The sequence below is a fragment of the Daldinia childiae genome, assembly GCF_008694065.1.
Source record: "Daldinia childiae strain JS-1345 chromosome Unknown Scaffold3, whole genome shotgun sequence".
NCBI lineage: Eukaryota > Fungi > Ascomycota > Sordariomycetes > Xylariales > Hypoxylaceae > Daldinia > Daldinia childiae.
Window position 1 is genome coordinate 5270279 of NW_022984644.1, and position 14887 is coordinate 5285165.

The 14887-nt window shown below is 47.6% G+C and overlaps 6 protein-coding genes across 6 annotated transcripts; 3 read left to right on the forward strand and 3 right to left on the reverse strand.

Moving 5' to 3' along the window:
* Window positions 1-484: 484 nt before the first annotated feature.
* On the forward strand, window positions 485-1222 carry GL218_04145 (uncharacterized protein; the record flags this gene model as incomplete). Its single annotated transcript, XM_033580729.1, has 4 exons — window positions 485-686; window positions 777-956; window positions 1020-1081; window positions 1142-1222. The coding sequence occupies 4 exons, from the start codon at window positions 485-487 to the stop codon at window positions 1220-1222; spliced, it is 525 nt and encodes a 174-aa protein (XP_033437520.1).
* A 270-nt stretch (window positions 1223-1492) lies between these two features.
* GL218_04146 (uncharacterized protein) lies at window positions 1493-3770 on the reverse strand (the record flags this gene model as incomplete). Its single annotated transcript, XM_033580730.1, has 5 exons — window positions 1493-2304; window positions 2356-2730; window positions 2784-2969; window positions 3022-3090; window positions 3146-3770. 5 exons carry the CDS (start codon window positions 3768-3770, stop codon window positions 1493-1495), a joined length of 2067 nt encoding a protein of 688 aa, XP_033437513.1.
* Window positions 3771-4578: 808 nt separating this feature from the next.
* GL218_04147 (uncharacterized protein) lies at window positions 4579-6597 on the forward strand (the record flags this gene model as incomplete). Its single annotated transcript, XM_033580731.1, has 2 exons — window positions 4579-4974; window positions 5038-6597. The coding sequence occupies 2 exons, from the start codon at window positions 4579-4581 to the stop codon at window positions 6595-6597; spliced, it is 1956 nt and encodes a 651-aa protein (XP_033436303.1).
* Window positions 6598-7134: 537 nt separating this feature from the next.
* GL218_04148 (J domain-containing protein spf31) lies at window positions 7135-7901 on the reverse strand (the record flags this gene model as incomplete). The annotated part of the gene is made up of 3 exons (XM_033580732.1): window positions 7135-7663; window positions 7722-7765; window positions 7821-7901. 3 exons carry the CDS (start codon window positions 7899-7901, stop codon window positions 7135-7137), a joined length of 654 nt encoding a protein of 217 aa, XP_033436302.1.
* Window positions 7902-8370: 469 nt separating this feature from the next.
* GL218_04149 (ATP-dependent RNA helicase DBP10) lies at window positions 8371-11233 on the forward strand (the record flags this gene model as incomplete). Its single annotated transcript, XM_033580733.1, has 2 exons — window positions 8371-8644; window positions 8718-11233. The coding sequence occupies 2 exons, from the start codon at window positions 8371-8373 to the stop codon at window positions 11231-11233; spliced, it is 2790 nt and encodes a 929-aa protein (XP_033436301.1).
* A 355-nt stretch (window positions 11234-11588) lies between these two features.
* Window positions 11589-14495, reverse strand: GL218_04150 (26S proteasome regulatory subunit rpn-1; the record flags this gene model as incomplete). Its single annotated transcript, XM_033580734.1, has 4 exons — window positions 11589-11615; window positions 11684-14173; window positions 14233-14303; window positions 14357-14495. 4 exons carry the CDS (start codon window positions 14493-14495, stop codon window positions 11589-11591), a joined length of 2727 nt encoding a protein of 908 aa, XP_033436069.1.
* Between the last annotated feature and the right edge of the window lie 392 nt (window positions 14496-14887).

A 14887-nucleotide genomic window follows, 5' to 3' on the forward strand; every position in this document is an offset into this window, starting at 1 on the left:
ATAGATTAAAGGCAGGTAGGCGATAAGTAAATACCAGAGTCTAAGCTTAAGAGCTATCCCCTTGGCTGGCATAAGACAGCAACTCCATAACTTTCAGTATTAATACATACGGATTGGCTAGAAAAGAAAAAAACGCCCGTGCGGTACTGAATCGACCAATAATATATGTGGGTTGCGGTTTTAGAGACTAATCATAAGGCCTTTTCCTATTATATTCATGAATGACGTTAAGCCATATGTACTAATACTGAAAATTATGGAGTTGCTGTCTTATGCCAGCCAAGGGGATAATATTCGTAGTTCATGACCCCGCTTCTTATTGGTTCGTGCGTAAGTCCCCAGATTCCACCATTTGGAGCCTCTGATCCATTTCAGTATCGCCAATCATAACATCTTTACCTCCTTCAAGCTAATAATAATAAAACAGTTAACAATTAATTAATTAATACTTAATACCTAGGTAGGCACCTTAGTAGAAACAATAATGCCAACCCTCCAACCCGACCCCGAAGATCCCCGGCCATCGCGCTCCTGCTGCGGCGGCCTCTCACTCGCGGAGCTGAGCCGCCCGGTCGAGGTAAACGACTCATCCATCAGTAACGTATTCTGGAGCTGGCCAATCCTCGGCCCGCTGCTTGTCGAGAATGAGAGCAGTGACACGCGTGATCATTGCGCCAATGAGCGAAGTTAGTTATTCTTTGTTATCTATCATTTACGGTAGTTATATTATTATAAGTAAAGAAGAAGAAAACGTTAACAAGACCGTCCCGGGATAGCCTTCCTATCCTACCTACGGCTTTCCGTCTACATGGCTATCGTCGCTATCGCCATTGTTCTGTCCTTCCACCTTAAATCTCAGCCCTCAGCCCTTGAGCTGCGCATGGCCCAACCACTCGGCGTCGTCTTCTGGCTGCTCTCTCTGGCTTGCTTGATTCTCGGGTTCGGTAATTATATTAGTTAGTGCACTCTAGCTTCTCCACTATAAATCGTACAAAGTGCTAATGACTGGCCGTGAGCAGAGACTCTGGATAAGTATAGTAGGAAAGTGGCCATAGTCCAGACGGGCTGGAGGACGCAATCGGTGAGTTTTATGTGTTACTCTGATGTCTTTAAGTAGATCCGGGGCTAATAAGATGTAAAGATTATGTCGCTTATCGCATTGTCTATCGTAGGCACCTGCGTTATACTGTTGGTAATAACTAAAGCACAGGCAGAGGAATAACTACGTTCTTTTCGAATCCAGCTGTCTTCCTGTCTATTTGACTTCTGAAGTTATATATACACGATCTGCCTTCATAAATCTGTTAATATATGTACCCTGTATCCCGGGAAAAGTACGCCAAACACCACGATCAAATGCCAGTTCCCGTAGTTTCAATAACTCCAACTACATATAGCCTTATAGGCGACGATGCTGAGGGTATATCGAAGCTTCTTCCAAAGCCCCAAAGACCCAAAGACTATTTTAATAGCTCTCTTGTTACGGCATCCTTTACTCTGATATGCAGAACAGATCTTGTGCCGACAAACGCTCCTTCTCCTTCAACTTTTCTGCAGGTTCTGTCCCACAGTTACCGGCTTTCTCTCTGAATTCGGCCGAGTACTTGGCGGAGAGGGAATTTAGTTCTTCGAAACCTGTCTCCTGGCCATCCCAAGCTAGTATAGGCAAGTCCCCAAATGGGCGCAGGCTTCCTTTATTAGGAAGACTATCAAGTAGGGACACCGGGGCAAGAGTAATCTCTGACCCTGCTCGGATCTTTTGTCTAACGTTTTCGATCTCTTCCTCAGTTGCGTCGTCCGCTAATAGCGGTTTCGAATTTTCTTTGGTAGCATACTCCTCGGGTATATGTTTCAACTCCCTATGGACTGTGGCTAGGTTCCTAGCGGTATCAATACCTGGATATAACGTCCAATAGCCGCGTACTCGGGCTAGTCTTAGAGCATGTTCCAGCCACGACGGATGTTGTATGCTCACGACCTTTTCCGACAAGAGCGCTGGGACAGGGTCCAACTCCTGCTTAGCTTCTAGTGATCTAGAGACAAAATCATGCAGCTCTACCCATTTGTCACCTAGGAAAAGCATAGCATTACTAGTGGGTGCTTGCCACAGGAACGAGGTTGAAACTTCATTTTGTGGAGCGTCGCTAGACCTGGAATTTTGTAGTATTGAAGGCGGAGAAAATGAACCTTTTCCATCCAGCAGCTGCAGTGGTTGTTCAAGGCTGATGCCAAAAAGCCGGCGATCCCAGTGCTGGTTGGTGGAAATAGCTGAGTATTTGTATTCGAATAAAGAGTATTTTAAGTCTATAGAGGTTAATCAACATGATACTCCTGTAAGAAGGGTATAGTACTTACAATGAAGGAAATCAGGGGACAGTTCGGCTTGCGGGGAGAGTACTAATATATGTGAGAGCTCTGGCTGGGCCGGCCAAAATGATTCAAGAAAATGAGCAGAACTCTCCTCCTCGTTCATCCTCTTGCGAGGTATACGATGGCGGAGAGAAAGATGCCGTGCATTAGTCGGGTTAGGGACATGAGCGGGTGGCCAGGCGAACGTCTCGAGAAAGTGTTTAGTTGAATAGTCAATCTCGTGAGGAAGCTCGATAGTGAGATGAGGGACTGAACCCGAAGTATAGTCGGCAGCACTAAGTGATCTAAGAAGTCTGATTAAGCTCCCCGAAGTGCCTGGTACTGCATGAATGAGAATATCAATATGTACTTTATTCCACACTTAAAAATACGGTTAGTAATGCTAGGCACGGTAAGGTGATGAATTATCTTACAGCGTAAAGCCTGACTATCGAGCTTCGTTAGCCACTCAAGCCTTTTCCTGGAACCACGCGGTAGCTCAATTAAAGTACTCTTCTTGACATTTGTGTGCTGATGTACAGCCCGTAGGAAAAACGGTTCCTCGTCACTTGAACCATCTATAAAAATAGCTTGAGGGTGCATATAATAAAAGATATGATCTAAAATATACATAAGTAAATGCGCCTATCCCGTGGGAGAATTAATACACACGTAAAGCTCGAAATACTGCATTTTCCATTCGATCGTCTGTCGATATCTGAACGTAGTCGGGACGCGCATCTTATAATCAAGTTAGTAGGTGTTCATATCATCTTAACTTTTACGGGTATCGTACCGTGAAATATAATGTGGCAAGAATCGTCGATGCCGTTAAGTTTCCGCAGGTCTCGTATATTGATATCGCTCCGACTCATTAGAGCAAAATGCACATAATTCTGTAGTTCTAATCCCATCTGGCAAGCGATCGGCAGCAGCGTCGCCGCGCTCTTAAGACTAGAGGTCACAAATAGAACATTCCTATTAATCGCCATAGTCCCCCTCGTGCCACCGATAGCATGTAATGTCTGCGCCAGTTCAAGGAATTTGACGGGTCCATTTAAGTTACGCTCGGGCGTGTTCGGCGGACGGGCATGCGGTTTAGTTAGGGAGGATTTAGGTCGTTCGTAAGACGGGCGCTTGGGAGTAGCAGCATCGAGGTCGTCTAGGTAGGTATAGCTAGGACGGCGCATCTGTGCGTTAGGGCCGAGGTCGGGTATATTCTTGATGAAGAGATATATGACTACAGCTGCGACAAGCGCGATAGCTATACGTTTAAGCGACCGTCGCGGAGGAACTCTAGCAGGATGCCAATTAGGCTGTCGCAAGCCAGTGCCATTCTTAAAGGGCTTATGGTCATCATCCTTTTTACCCAGTTCCTCCTCGCTAAGGAAGAATCCTCGCATCTTCCCCCACGCAGACATACCCGAAACTTCGGCACGAACCCTTCAGCGCAAGCAGAAGATGAGCAAGCTAGGCGGATATCACAGCGCGGTCCTTAAGGGTGACAGAGGCGTTGAAAACCGCATCTCAAAATTGCAATTCCAAGATTGAGTAAAGGTTTCGTAGAAAAAGATAGGTTAATTAAATGTAGTTAGCGACAAAAAGTTTATCTCAAGTGTCTAGTGTCCAACTATAGAAGTTTGGGGCTGAGCGACGATGAAGCTCTTGGGAGTGACGATCCCGTTGCTCTTTAAGGGTCCTAGGTTAGCTTACTTTACAATTCCAGCGAACCGGACTGGTACATATTACGTCTAGACGTATAATACATTGAATATTGGAAGAAAACGTGTTATGTTACATGGGTATTCGTATAGGTTATATACAAATGTACCCTAACTTTATTGAAAGGTTTAATATGATGGGACAGCGGGACAGCGGGACAGCGGGACTGCTTCAGACTTGCCTCAAAAATTAGAGCTCCGTCAGTTACGATAAGCCCCGCGACAGAAGCTTGGCAGATAAACCCCACATAAAGCTCTCATATGTACATTTTATACATCCGTATCGTAAAGTTTGATAGTGGGGTACGTTAAGCCTTAACGCACCTTGTAGTCTTGCATACAAGCCATTGGAAATTTTTCTAGCTACCCGAAAATTAAAATTCAGCTTCACGTGTAAGTGTCCATCTTTCGACGTGTTAAGGCTACCAAAATTTTGGTGAACCCCTTTTCTAAGTTAGAAGACATTGATTTAAACAAAACTTTTCCAAAATCCTATTGCTTTTTCACTATGGCCAAATCCCGCCGTAACAGGGCGAAAGGTGGTCAGCGCTCCGATCCAATTGCTAAACCAGTAAAGCCACCCTCGGATCCGGAATTAGCAGCGATAAGAGAGAAAAGTATTTTGCCCGTCTTGAAGGATCTCCAGAGCACCGAACCAAAATATAGGACTGCCGCTGCTGGTGCCATCGCCAATATAGTTCAGGATACCAAATGCCGAAAACTACTTCTACGGGAGAAGATTGTTCATATCCTTCTTAGTGAGACTCTAACCGACGCAAGTCTGGAGAGTCGGGCAGCAGGATGGGAAATTCTACGCATCCTTACAGCTGAGGAAGAGGCCGACTTCTGTATCCACCTATATCGAGTTGATGTTCTAACTGCTATTCAGCATGCCTGTGCGAAGGTAAGACTTGAACACCTTTAGAAAAAAAGGCCAAACGATCATAATTTATTGACTCTCACATAGATAACAGCTACTCTCACGTCAACAAGTCCTGCTTTTAGCAAAACCACTAAAGCTGAGCAGAACTTCGTCTGGAGTATTGCAGAGTCACTTACTGCTATACTGTCAGCTCTAGGTGAAGCACAAGATGAAGCTCTAGATGCGGCCACTCGCAATGAGCAAATACTTCGGTTTCTCTTTACCCTCGTCACGTTAGATTTCACAGCCGCACCGGTCTTGAATAGTGCCCTCTCGTGTATGATCACGCTTTCTGAGGACAACAAACAGTTCGCGGATGTGCTGCTTGCTGATAATACCACTAAGTGTTATAAACAGCTCATCGCATTCAAGAGCGGCGATGGCTATAAGGCAGTCTTAGCTTGTGGTGTGTTGCACAACATATTCCCTATGGTGAAATGGAATGATCATACTCCTGGCAAGGATGGTGCTTGCGACGCTGTTCTCGTCCCCACGCTTTCTCAGACACTTGAGCACGTTCAATCAAGTGGGAGCATGACAAATGGCAACAGCTCAACAAGCCCAGCGGAGGTTTTGCGGCTGGCTCTTGAGATACTAGCATCTATCGGTACTACCCTACAGCAGACCCTGGAGTTGGGGAACAAAAAAGAAAAAAGGGCACAAAAGGCGGATGTTATGGAAGCTGATAGCGAAGAGGACCTTTCTGACCATGAATCCGATGAAGAGAATGGAGATGACGAAGAGATGGACCAAGACGAAATAGAAGCAGACATGGAAATGGTCACTGGAGCAGACGACGGCGACGACGAGATTGAGGGCATTGATGACTTGCCTACCCTGAAAGAGCTTATCCAAAAGGCAGTTCCACAACTTGTGAAAATTGTTCGTGCAAATGGTGGCGACGACGAGACCTCAGAACTTATTCGTGGTCATGCTTTAACGGCTCTGAATAACATCTCTTGGACGGTGAGCTGTATTGATTTTGCCGAGAAATCGAATGCAGCCATATTACACGCTTGGACGCCGACAGCACGTATGATCTGGCAACAGATAATAACGCCGGTACTTTCGAGTAATACATCTGATGTCGAACTTGCTACGATCGTGACGAGCCTCGCATGGGCTGTCGCGAGGACTCTGCATGGTCAGACGTTCCTCAGCGGAGATGAGCATAAAAAGTTCATATCACTGTACCACGCATCCAAGAACCTCAATCCAGACCAGGAAGATCCATTCCAAAGTCTTGGCGTCAAGTGTATTGGAGTACTCGGACAACTCGCGCTTGTCGAATCGATCGAATTAAATCGGGAGATGGGTATCTTCCTCCTCACGGTAGTGAAGGGACTACCCGAGACACCGGCCGCAGACGTTGTAGAGGCCCTGAACCAATTGTTCGATATCTACGGTGATGAGTATAAGGTATGGGACAAAGAGGTTTTCTGGAAAGACAACTTTCTGCAGCATTTTGAAGAGGCAACTCCAATAGTGAAGGCTATGGTGAAGACGATTGATAGGAGAAAATCAACCGAGCTGCGTGTGCGTGCTGAAGAAGCGTACATGAATCTTTCTAGATTCATTCAGTATAAGCAGAAGCATAGACCTTGAATTAGGAATTGGGCACATTAGTAGGAAGACAAAAGAGCTACGTTTAGGGACCGGCGACCAGGATAGTAAGGCGTATTAATCTACGAAACCGAAATGACTACTTTGAGAAAGTTGGCCTATTGCATATAGATTTTATGTCGAGATGCGAGGGAATCCGGATAGCTGCTGCGTCTTCGCCCCTTATTCGTCTTAGAATCAGGTTGAGACCAGGGGTAACGACCTCTCTGTTGTCGTCCCACTACTGGGTCTGTTGTATGCAGTCATCGCAAACCCTGGAATACATAAAAGCACGTACAAACTCACCTTGATATCCTGTTCCTGTGATGGAAACGAAAAAAATTCGGTCTCAATGTCACTAAGGGAGTTAGGCTCATAAGTATTTCGGTCTATCAAATAGAACTCACGTAGTAACCCATGACGTATGTAGTCATCCATCACCCCATTCATCTGACCTAGGGTCGACGAGCGTGCGATTCCTGTGTAAGCAAGCAAGCATATGTGCAACCGCATAGTTCCCCCATCTAGATTCTCCCACACTCAACCAATCGGCTTCAGCTTCTTTTTCTTCTTCTTATCGTCGCCGGACTTGGACTTTTGAAACTGGCGCCAGCTGTCAATGCGCTGGTCTCGGGTGCTCTCCCAATCCTGCTCGTGCTGCCTCTTGCGCTTGCGGTCCTCGAGATCCTGGTCGACCTTGCGCTGCTCGCGGCCCTCCTCCTGCATCTGGGCTTTCATCTGACGTTTCCGTCTTAGCTCGTTATCGATCAGGACCTCGCGCGTCTTCACGCGCCAATTCTTTGCGAATTCCTCTGTTTTTAGCTCCGGGCTGTCAACCGTCCACTTATTCTCGCGGATTAGTAGCATGCGCGCGTCCGCGATGGCCTCGTCTAACCGCTCCCGGTGCTTCTCGTCCATCAGCTCGGTCTGCGCCTTCTTCAGACGATCGAAGGCTTCTGGTGCAGAAGGATTCTTCGTCTTATCCGGATGGATAAGTAGGGATTTCTTGCGGTAGGCTAGCTTAATATCGGATTCCGGGACACCAGGGTTCAGATCTAGAACTGCGTAGCTATAGTAGATATTAGTATTATCTCTTTTTTTAAACGCGATTCGTCAAAATAACTTACGCATCTAAACGGAAAGCTTTTAGAATACGATCGATCTCGGCATCCTAAATTGAATAATGTTAGTAAATATGCGACGAGGATGCGATGGGTTCAGCTTGCCTTGTCGAACTCCTTGGCTTCCGCCTCAAGCGTATCAATTGCATCCTTATCCTCAACAGGACTCTCTTCTTTAGTCGCCATCTTTCCTGTAGAAGAATGTACCCGGGAGTGATGGCTAGCTTAGTGCAGCCAGCAATTAAAAAGAATGTATGAGAAAGATGAAGTATCAGATGCAATGTAAGTGTGTAAATAAATCAAATGTAAGTGTAAGAGGTTCGGAGCTGGAGGCGAGGAGATAAGGAATAGAAGTTACGATACGATAGGTACAAACAAGGGTGTACTTGTACCTATGTATGTACCTTCTTGTACAATAGGTACATCGTGCAGCATGTTATGTAGTGGAGATGAAATGCTTATCAGACATTAGCGTATCGATAACATTAGCAAGGGTCCTACAACTTCGAAAAAAGTTCTTGAGCCACCCCACGACAGCTTCAATCTGAGATTGTAGACTCAATTGCCTAATCGATTTGTCTTAATTTCAGCATTACCTTGTTGTCGCCCGTACATCTATGTAGGCTGCATATCGGTATACCAGCCAATCAACAATATGCCGTCGCGCGCGGTATCTCCGACGCCGTCCGAAAACGAAGTTGATATTCTAGGATCGCTGCTCACAGACAACACCGGCGCATCGAGTAGGACGAACAAAAAGAATGACACACAGAACTATTTAGACCTTGATTTCCTGGACGGCGGCGGCGATGAAGAAGAAGATGATGGCGACGCGGCCTTTATTGCCCTTAAACAAGCTGCTTCTTTTAGAAAAACCAGTAATGTTCAAGGAAAATCTGTTAAGAAGGGTGGTGGTTTTCAGGCCATGGGTTCGTACACATCCGTCTGACGGCATGTAACATACTATTATATAACTCTGTCTGACAATGTAACTAATCATAGGTCTCAATGCCAACTTACTAAGAGCCATCACGCGAAAAGGGTTCTCGGTTCCTACCCCTGTTCAGAGGAAAGCTATACCATTAATTATGCAGAGGAAGGACGTCGTTGGTATGGCAAGAACAGGTTCCGGTAAAACAGCAGCATTCGTTATTCCTATGATAGAACGTTTGAGAGCACATAGTGCTACGGTTGGTGCAAGAGCATTGATCCTCTCGCCGTCTCGAGAACTAGCCATCCAGACTCTAAAGGTTGTCAAGGAATTCAGTCGCGGAACGACCCTCAAATGCGTACTTCTTGTTGGTGGTGATAGTTTGGAAGAGCAGTTCAGCTCTATGACAACAAATCCCGATATCGTCATCTGTACCCCCGGCCGATTCCTACATCTCAAGGTCGAAATGTCTCTCGATTTATCCTCAATCCAGTATGTCGTTTTCGACGAGGCAGACAGGTTGTTCGAAATGGGTTTCGCTGCGCAATTAACAGAGATCTTACACGCCCTGCCCGCCTCAAGGCAGACCTTACTCTTCTCAGCCACCTTACCGGCTTCATTGGTCGAGTTTGCTCGTGCAGGTTTACAAGATCCAAGTCTAGTCCGCTTAGATGCCGAGACAAAGATATCTCCAGATCTTCAATCAGCATTTTTTAGCGTGAAGGGTGCCGAGAAAGAAGGTACCCTTCTCCATATCCTAAATGATATTATCAAAATGCCCACGGGATTACCAGAGGGCGTTCAGGCAGAGTCTGATAGACATGCAAACAAGAGAAAGCGAGGATCAGATGCGCCAAGAGTAAGAGAGAAACCAACAGAGCACTCGACTATTATATTCGCTGCTACAAAACATCACGTCGAGTATCTACAATCTCTACTGGGCGAATCAGGGTTCGCAGTATCATACGTATACGGATCCCTAGACCAGACGGCCAGAAAGGAGCAAGTCGAAAACTTCAGGCGTGGCCGTTCCAACATTTTGGTAGTAACAGACGTGGCTGCGAGAGGTATCGATATTCCTATTCTTGCCAATGTGATCAACTACGATTTCCCTCCTCAACCCAAAATCTTCGTCCACCGAGTTGGTCGTACGGCGAGAGCGGGGCAGAGAGGTTGGAGTTATAGTCTCGTGAGAGACATGGATGCTCCGTATCTACTAGATTTGCAGCTGTTTCTGGGCAAGAAACTTGTCCTTGGTAAAGAAGGCAAGGATGCTACAAACTTTTCAGAAGACATTACAGTTGGAGCCCCGGTTCGAAGCAAGGTAGAAACCAACGTGGAATGGCTTAACAAAGTCTTAGGGGAGAGTGAAGATATCAGCGGTCTGCGTAGAGTATCGGAGAAAGCTGAGAAGCTTTATTTAAGGACACGTAATTCGGCTTCTAGCCAAAGTGCCCGACGAGCAAAAGAAATTATTAAGTCGAAAGGCTGGGTGCAACTTCACCCTATCTTTGGCGACGAATTAGGAGCGGCTGAGGATGCTCGTGCAGAAATGCTCGCGAAGATCAGCGGCTTCAAGCCACATGAGACGATCTTTGAGGTTAGCAGATCATCTAAGCCAGGAAAAAACGATGCGGCCGACGTTATGAAGGGCATTCGCGAGCGCTTCGGTCCTCGTAAATCCGGTAAAGATGAAGATAACGAAGAGGCGAACGAGACCGAAGAAATGGATGGTATAGATAGATTCGACGATGAAGACGAGGAAATGGCAGATGCCCAGGAAGACGCCGTAGAATCCGACGCTGAACCCGCCAACATCGAGGACGAAGACTCCGACTCCGACCTCGAAGTCACCATATCCAACCACAACAAATCCTCCTCCAAAGACCCAACCTCCTCCTTCCAAGACTCCGACATCTTCATGTCTTACACCCCACGCACCATCAATGCCGCCGAAGAGCGCGGCTACGGCGTCCACTCGGGCTCCAACTCGCAATCCGCCGCCGCCAGCAGCACCGCTAACTTCGTCGCTGCAGCCCGCAACCTAACCATGGACTTGACCAACGACGAGGGCGCCAAGAGCTTCGGCGCCCCGACTCGCGCCCGCATGCGCTGGGACAAGAAAGCCTCCAAGTACGTCGCCCGGGACAACGACGACGACGGCTCGCGCGCCCAGTCCGCCGGCGGCGGCAAGCGATTAGTCCGCGGCGAGAGCGGTGTCAAGATCGCTGCTAGTTTCCAAAGCGGCCGCTTTGATAAGTGGCGACGCGCTCAGCGCCTCGGTCGTCTACCCCGTGTCGGCGAGGCCGAGAAGAAACTCCCGCGCTTAGGTGCGCCTGGTACGGGAGAGGAAAATGGTGGGCGGTACAGACATAAGCAGGAGAAGGCTCCCAAGGAAGCTGACAAGTACCGTGACGACTACCACGTGCGCAAGAAGCGCGTGGCCGATGCACGCGAGAACCGTGTTGGTCGTTTCAAGGATGGTATGGGTAGTAAGAAGGAGATCAAGAGCTCGGAAGACATTCGCAAGGCGCGTGTGGTCAAGGAGCAGAAGAAGGCGAAAAATGCTAGGCCGTCGAGGAAGTAAAGATGTCGGCATATTAGGTAGTACATGCCTACCTCGGCCAACATATATAATACTTAAGAGTCACGTCTACGTAGAAGGGCAAGGTATTAAGCAAGTAGGTAATCATGTTCATTACCAACGATATAACGTCGAGCCCGGTCCTAAGGACCTGAGTCGTTTCCACCATATATCTAATGCGTGAGACCAAGCGACGTCGCGCTCTAAACTTGCGATGCTTGGAAGTGCATTATGTGGTTTTTATTAGTACATTTTTTCATCCTGTGGCTAGTCCAGAGTCACGAGCAACAAGTCTTGCTCCAGGTCAGAGTTAGAACGATAATCTACCAGGAGGTCATAGAAGTCGACCCGACTTGTACTACTTTCCATCCTCCCAGTCGGGATTCTATTAGGATGTCAGTAAATATAATCCTAAATATATCAATAGTGCTAAGAAAGAGAATTTGGCCTTACCTTGCGAAGGATGACAAGGCCTTCTAGTGTACTGCTGAGACTAATATACTGCTCGTCCTCTAATTCTGCTCGCTCCCCGTACGCCAAAAGCACGGGCGTGCTCTGCGTTTGCCATCCAGTGATCGTTTTGGGTCGGCCTGCCTGGCCGACAACATCGACGGCTTGACCAACACGGACGTTGACTGTCAAAGGCTTAAGATCTTCATCTAGAGTGACGAGGAAACGAGGATGCATAGCCGTGATAAGGTAATAAAGGAGGTAGTGGGAGTTAGATGTGATAAATTGCTTGGCATCAATCATAGCGACAAGAGTAGCCAGCAGACCGGATGTCGCTACTCTCGAAAGAATTTGCCGATCCGTGTGGAAGGGGTTAAGCGTCATGGTGCCTTTGCCCATGTGCAAAAGACCCTGTGCGATACGGACTATAAAGAGGGTTTCTTGATCCCGGTGGTAGTAGCTGGCCAATTGTCGTAGAAGTTGGGCCAACCTTGCGTTGTTCGTGCCAGCACCGAGTAATCCCATTGCGAAGATTGCGTTTATCGCGACATCGTTGTCGTTATCGTGACTATACCGAGATAGTGTATCGTAGACCTTCATTTGTGGGTTGCTAGGGCTAATCAAAGCCATAGCCAGCGGCACGACACGCCGAATGTTGGCCTCGCCGTAATGCATGAGATGTCCAAATTGTCGCAGTACCATCTCTTGCCCGACATCCTCGCCCATCGCTACCAACGCAATTCCAAGGACTGCGTACATTTGCAATAATTCCTCACAGCCCTTGTCTCCGGAATCGGCATCAAAGTGCTCGTTACATATATGCAGCAGTTCTTGAATCTTCAGTACGGCTCCAGTGCCAGCCCAGGCGCAGACTTCACATAGGATCGCTGTTGGCCGACCCATGGGATGGGAAACTGCCTTTAGCGTCTCTAAGATAACATCGACCTCCTCCTGACGGCCGAAAAAGAGAAGCCCGAGTCCAAGGGCTAGGAATCTAAACCACTTGTCCGAAAAAACGTTTCCGCGCTCATCGTCCAACAAGACACCCATTATTTCCTCGATCGCCAGAGGGTTAGCGGAACCGACGCAGATAAGACCACAAGACAGAGCAGCCATGGCCACGATCTGCATGTCGTTGTCGGGATTGCTAATAATGGGAATCAGATGTTCCAACACCTCTTCCTTATGAGATCCAGCGTAGGAAAGTCCAAGACCCATAATGGCCGTTATTCGGATAAGTCGGTGCTTATTCTCGAGCTTTTCCGGGTCGCCTAGCAGCGCCAGACCGGGTTCGCTATCTATACGCACGCCCGAGGTCATGATGCCGATAGCTAACATCGAACCTGCAACTATCAATGGTTCAGACGAATAAGTGAACTTATCTATCTTGTCCAGACCTGTCTCGACGTCCCACATGAGAAGTGTTCCGAGGGATGCGACGGTAGAGACCATACCCTCATCTTTAGTCTTCCATACCCACGACTCCTTATCCTGATCAACGAGCATCATCTTGTCGTTGCCGTAGCCGGCATTGACAAAAGCATTGACAAAAGCGGCGGCAAGGTTGTGCCGTGCAGAGTCCAAGTTTGTCATACCAGCAACTCGGCTACTTTCCAGATGGCTCTTGTAAATATCTTCAGTGGTCTTGGGCTCCAGAATGTTCAGCTCTTTACCTAGAGTCTTGAAGTACTCCGCCAACTTGACGTTGCTAACAGCCTCCTCCATCTCCATCGCGTCTTTCTTAGAATCTATGTCTCTCATGACATTTACCCAGCTCTTCTGGCGACCAATCAAGAAAGACATCTGCTTTTTTAACGAGGGATCTTTGGTCGAATTGGAAACACTATTAATAAGATCCAGGTCATTGAGCCGGATAGCAATCACCATAGCTTGAGTGTATTCCTTGTAGGCGCTGTAGATGATAAATGCAGTCCGAAGGAACTGCTCATTCTCTGGGTATGTCAGGAGGTTCACCATACTTATAAGGTATAGACAGACACGAGAATAGGTGTTCTCGTCGACAAATTTGGGGAGGTCTTCGATAATCTCGAGTTCACTCATGAGATCAACAGCATCGGCCTCGGCGTTGCTCTTCAAGAACAACGGCACGAGAATCAATGCAAGATCTACCAAGTCCTTGACAGACTCTTCCGCGGTGACTCGTTTTCCGTAGACCTCACCAATCTCCAAGGCTAGGTGACGGACGTATTCGTGGCCCCACGACCCTATGTCTTGTGTTGGTGATAATAAGCGGTACTTTAGGGTGTCTTGGCGATCCTCGTCCGAGAAGGTCATGCCTATGACCGACAGGACGTCTGCTAGAGATGATTTGTCTTCTCCCTCTGGCCACTCGTCATAAAGTTTTGTCATGGTTTCGTAGTGTGGCCTTAGAAACTTCAATGGCTTTGGTACTGCTGTCATCGAGGATGTCGAAGTCTTAATAGAAGTCTTCATGGCCTCCAAGGACGGCTTGTAGAGGGATGCATCGGACTCCTACGAACCGAGTTAGCACTTCCAGAAGATAAACAGCACAGGGAGTGTCATAATCATACCGTTAATCGCTCTACCAGCATATCAAGCTCACTCTTGAGCTGCTGATCTTCCTCGCTCAAGTCCTCCGTAGCTATATAACCATTAGTATAAGATGATGACGCAGTAGGCGGGGAGTAGACGCACAATCGACCTTGTCCTCATCCTTCTTGCCAGTAGCTGAAGACTGAGCATCTTTGGCCTTCTTGTTATCGCCAGGTTGGCTTTCGACAGCCTTGCCTTTTCCCTTGTCGGCCGACGTGGGCTGGTTACTGCTCGGCGCCATGGTCGTCTGGGGGCAAATGTGGTAGCTAATACAAACTACAAGTGGATAAGATTCCAGACGCCGTTCCCAAGATGAACTAATTCAATAGGGACCAGACAGCTGAGATAGTAATATGATAGAAACCCTATGAACGGGTACGGCAGAGGGGGGAAAAGAAAGACGTTTCGATTCGGTAAGGTTGTTGTGGTGGATGAAGCGGATGTAAAAAATAAAGGTTGCAAGTTGCGTGTTACGGATTGCGGATAAGCTTTCCCAACATGAAAGCTCTTGAAGTGGCAGGTCAGGTCGAAGCTCTAAGGCAAGGCGGGAAGGGCCTTGCTAGGTATTACGCGACTGCTCTGCCGCCTGATTGAAAGTGGTCAGTGCGCTAAAAGTTCAACAGAGCCTTCCCA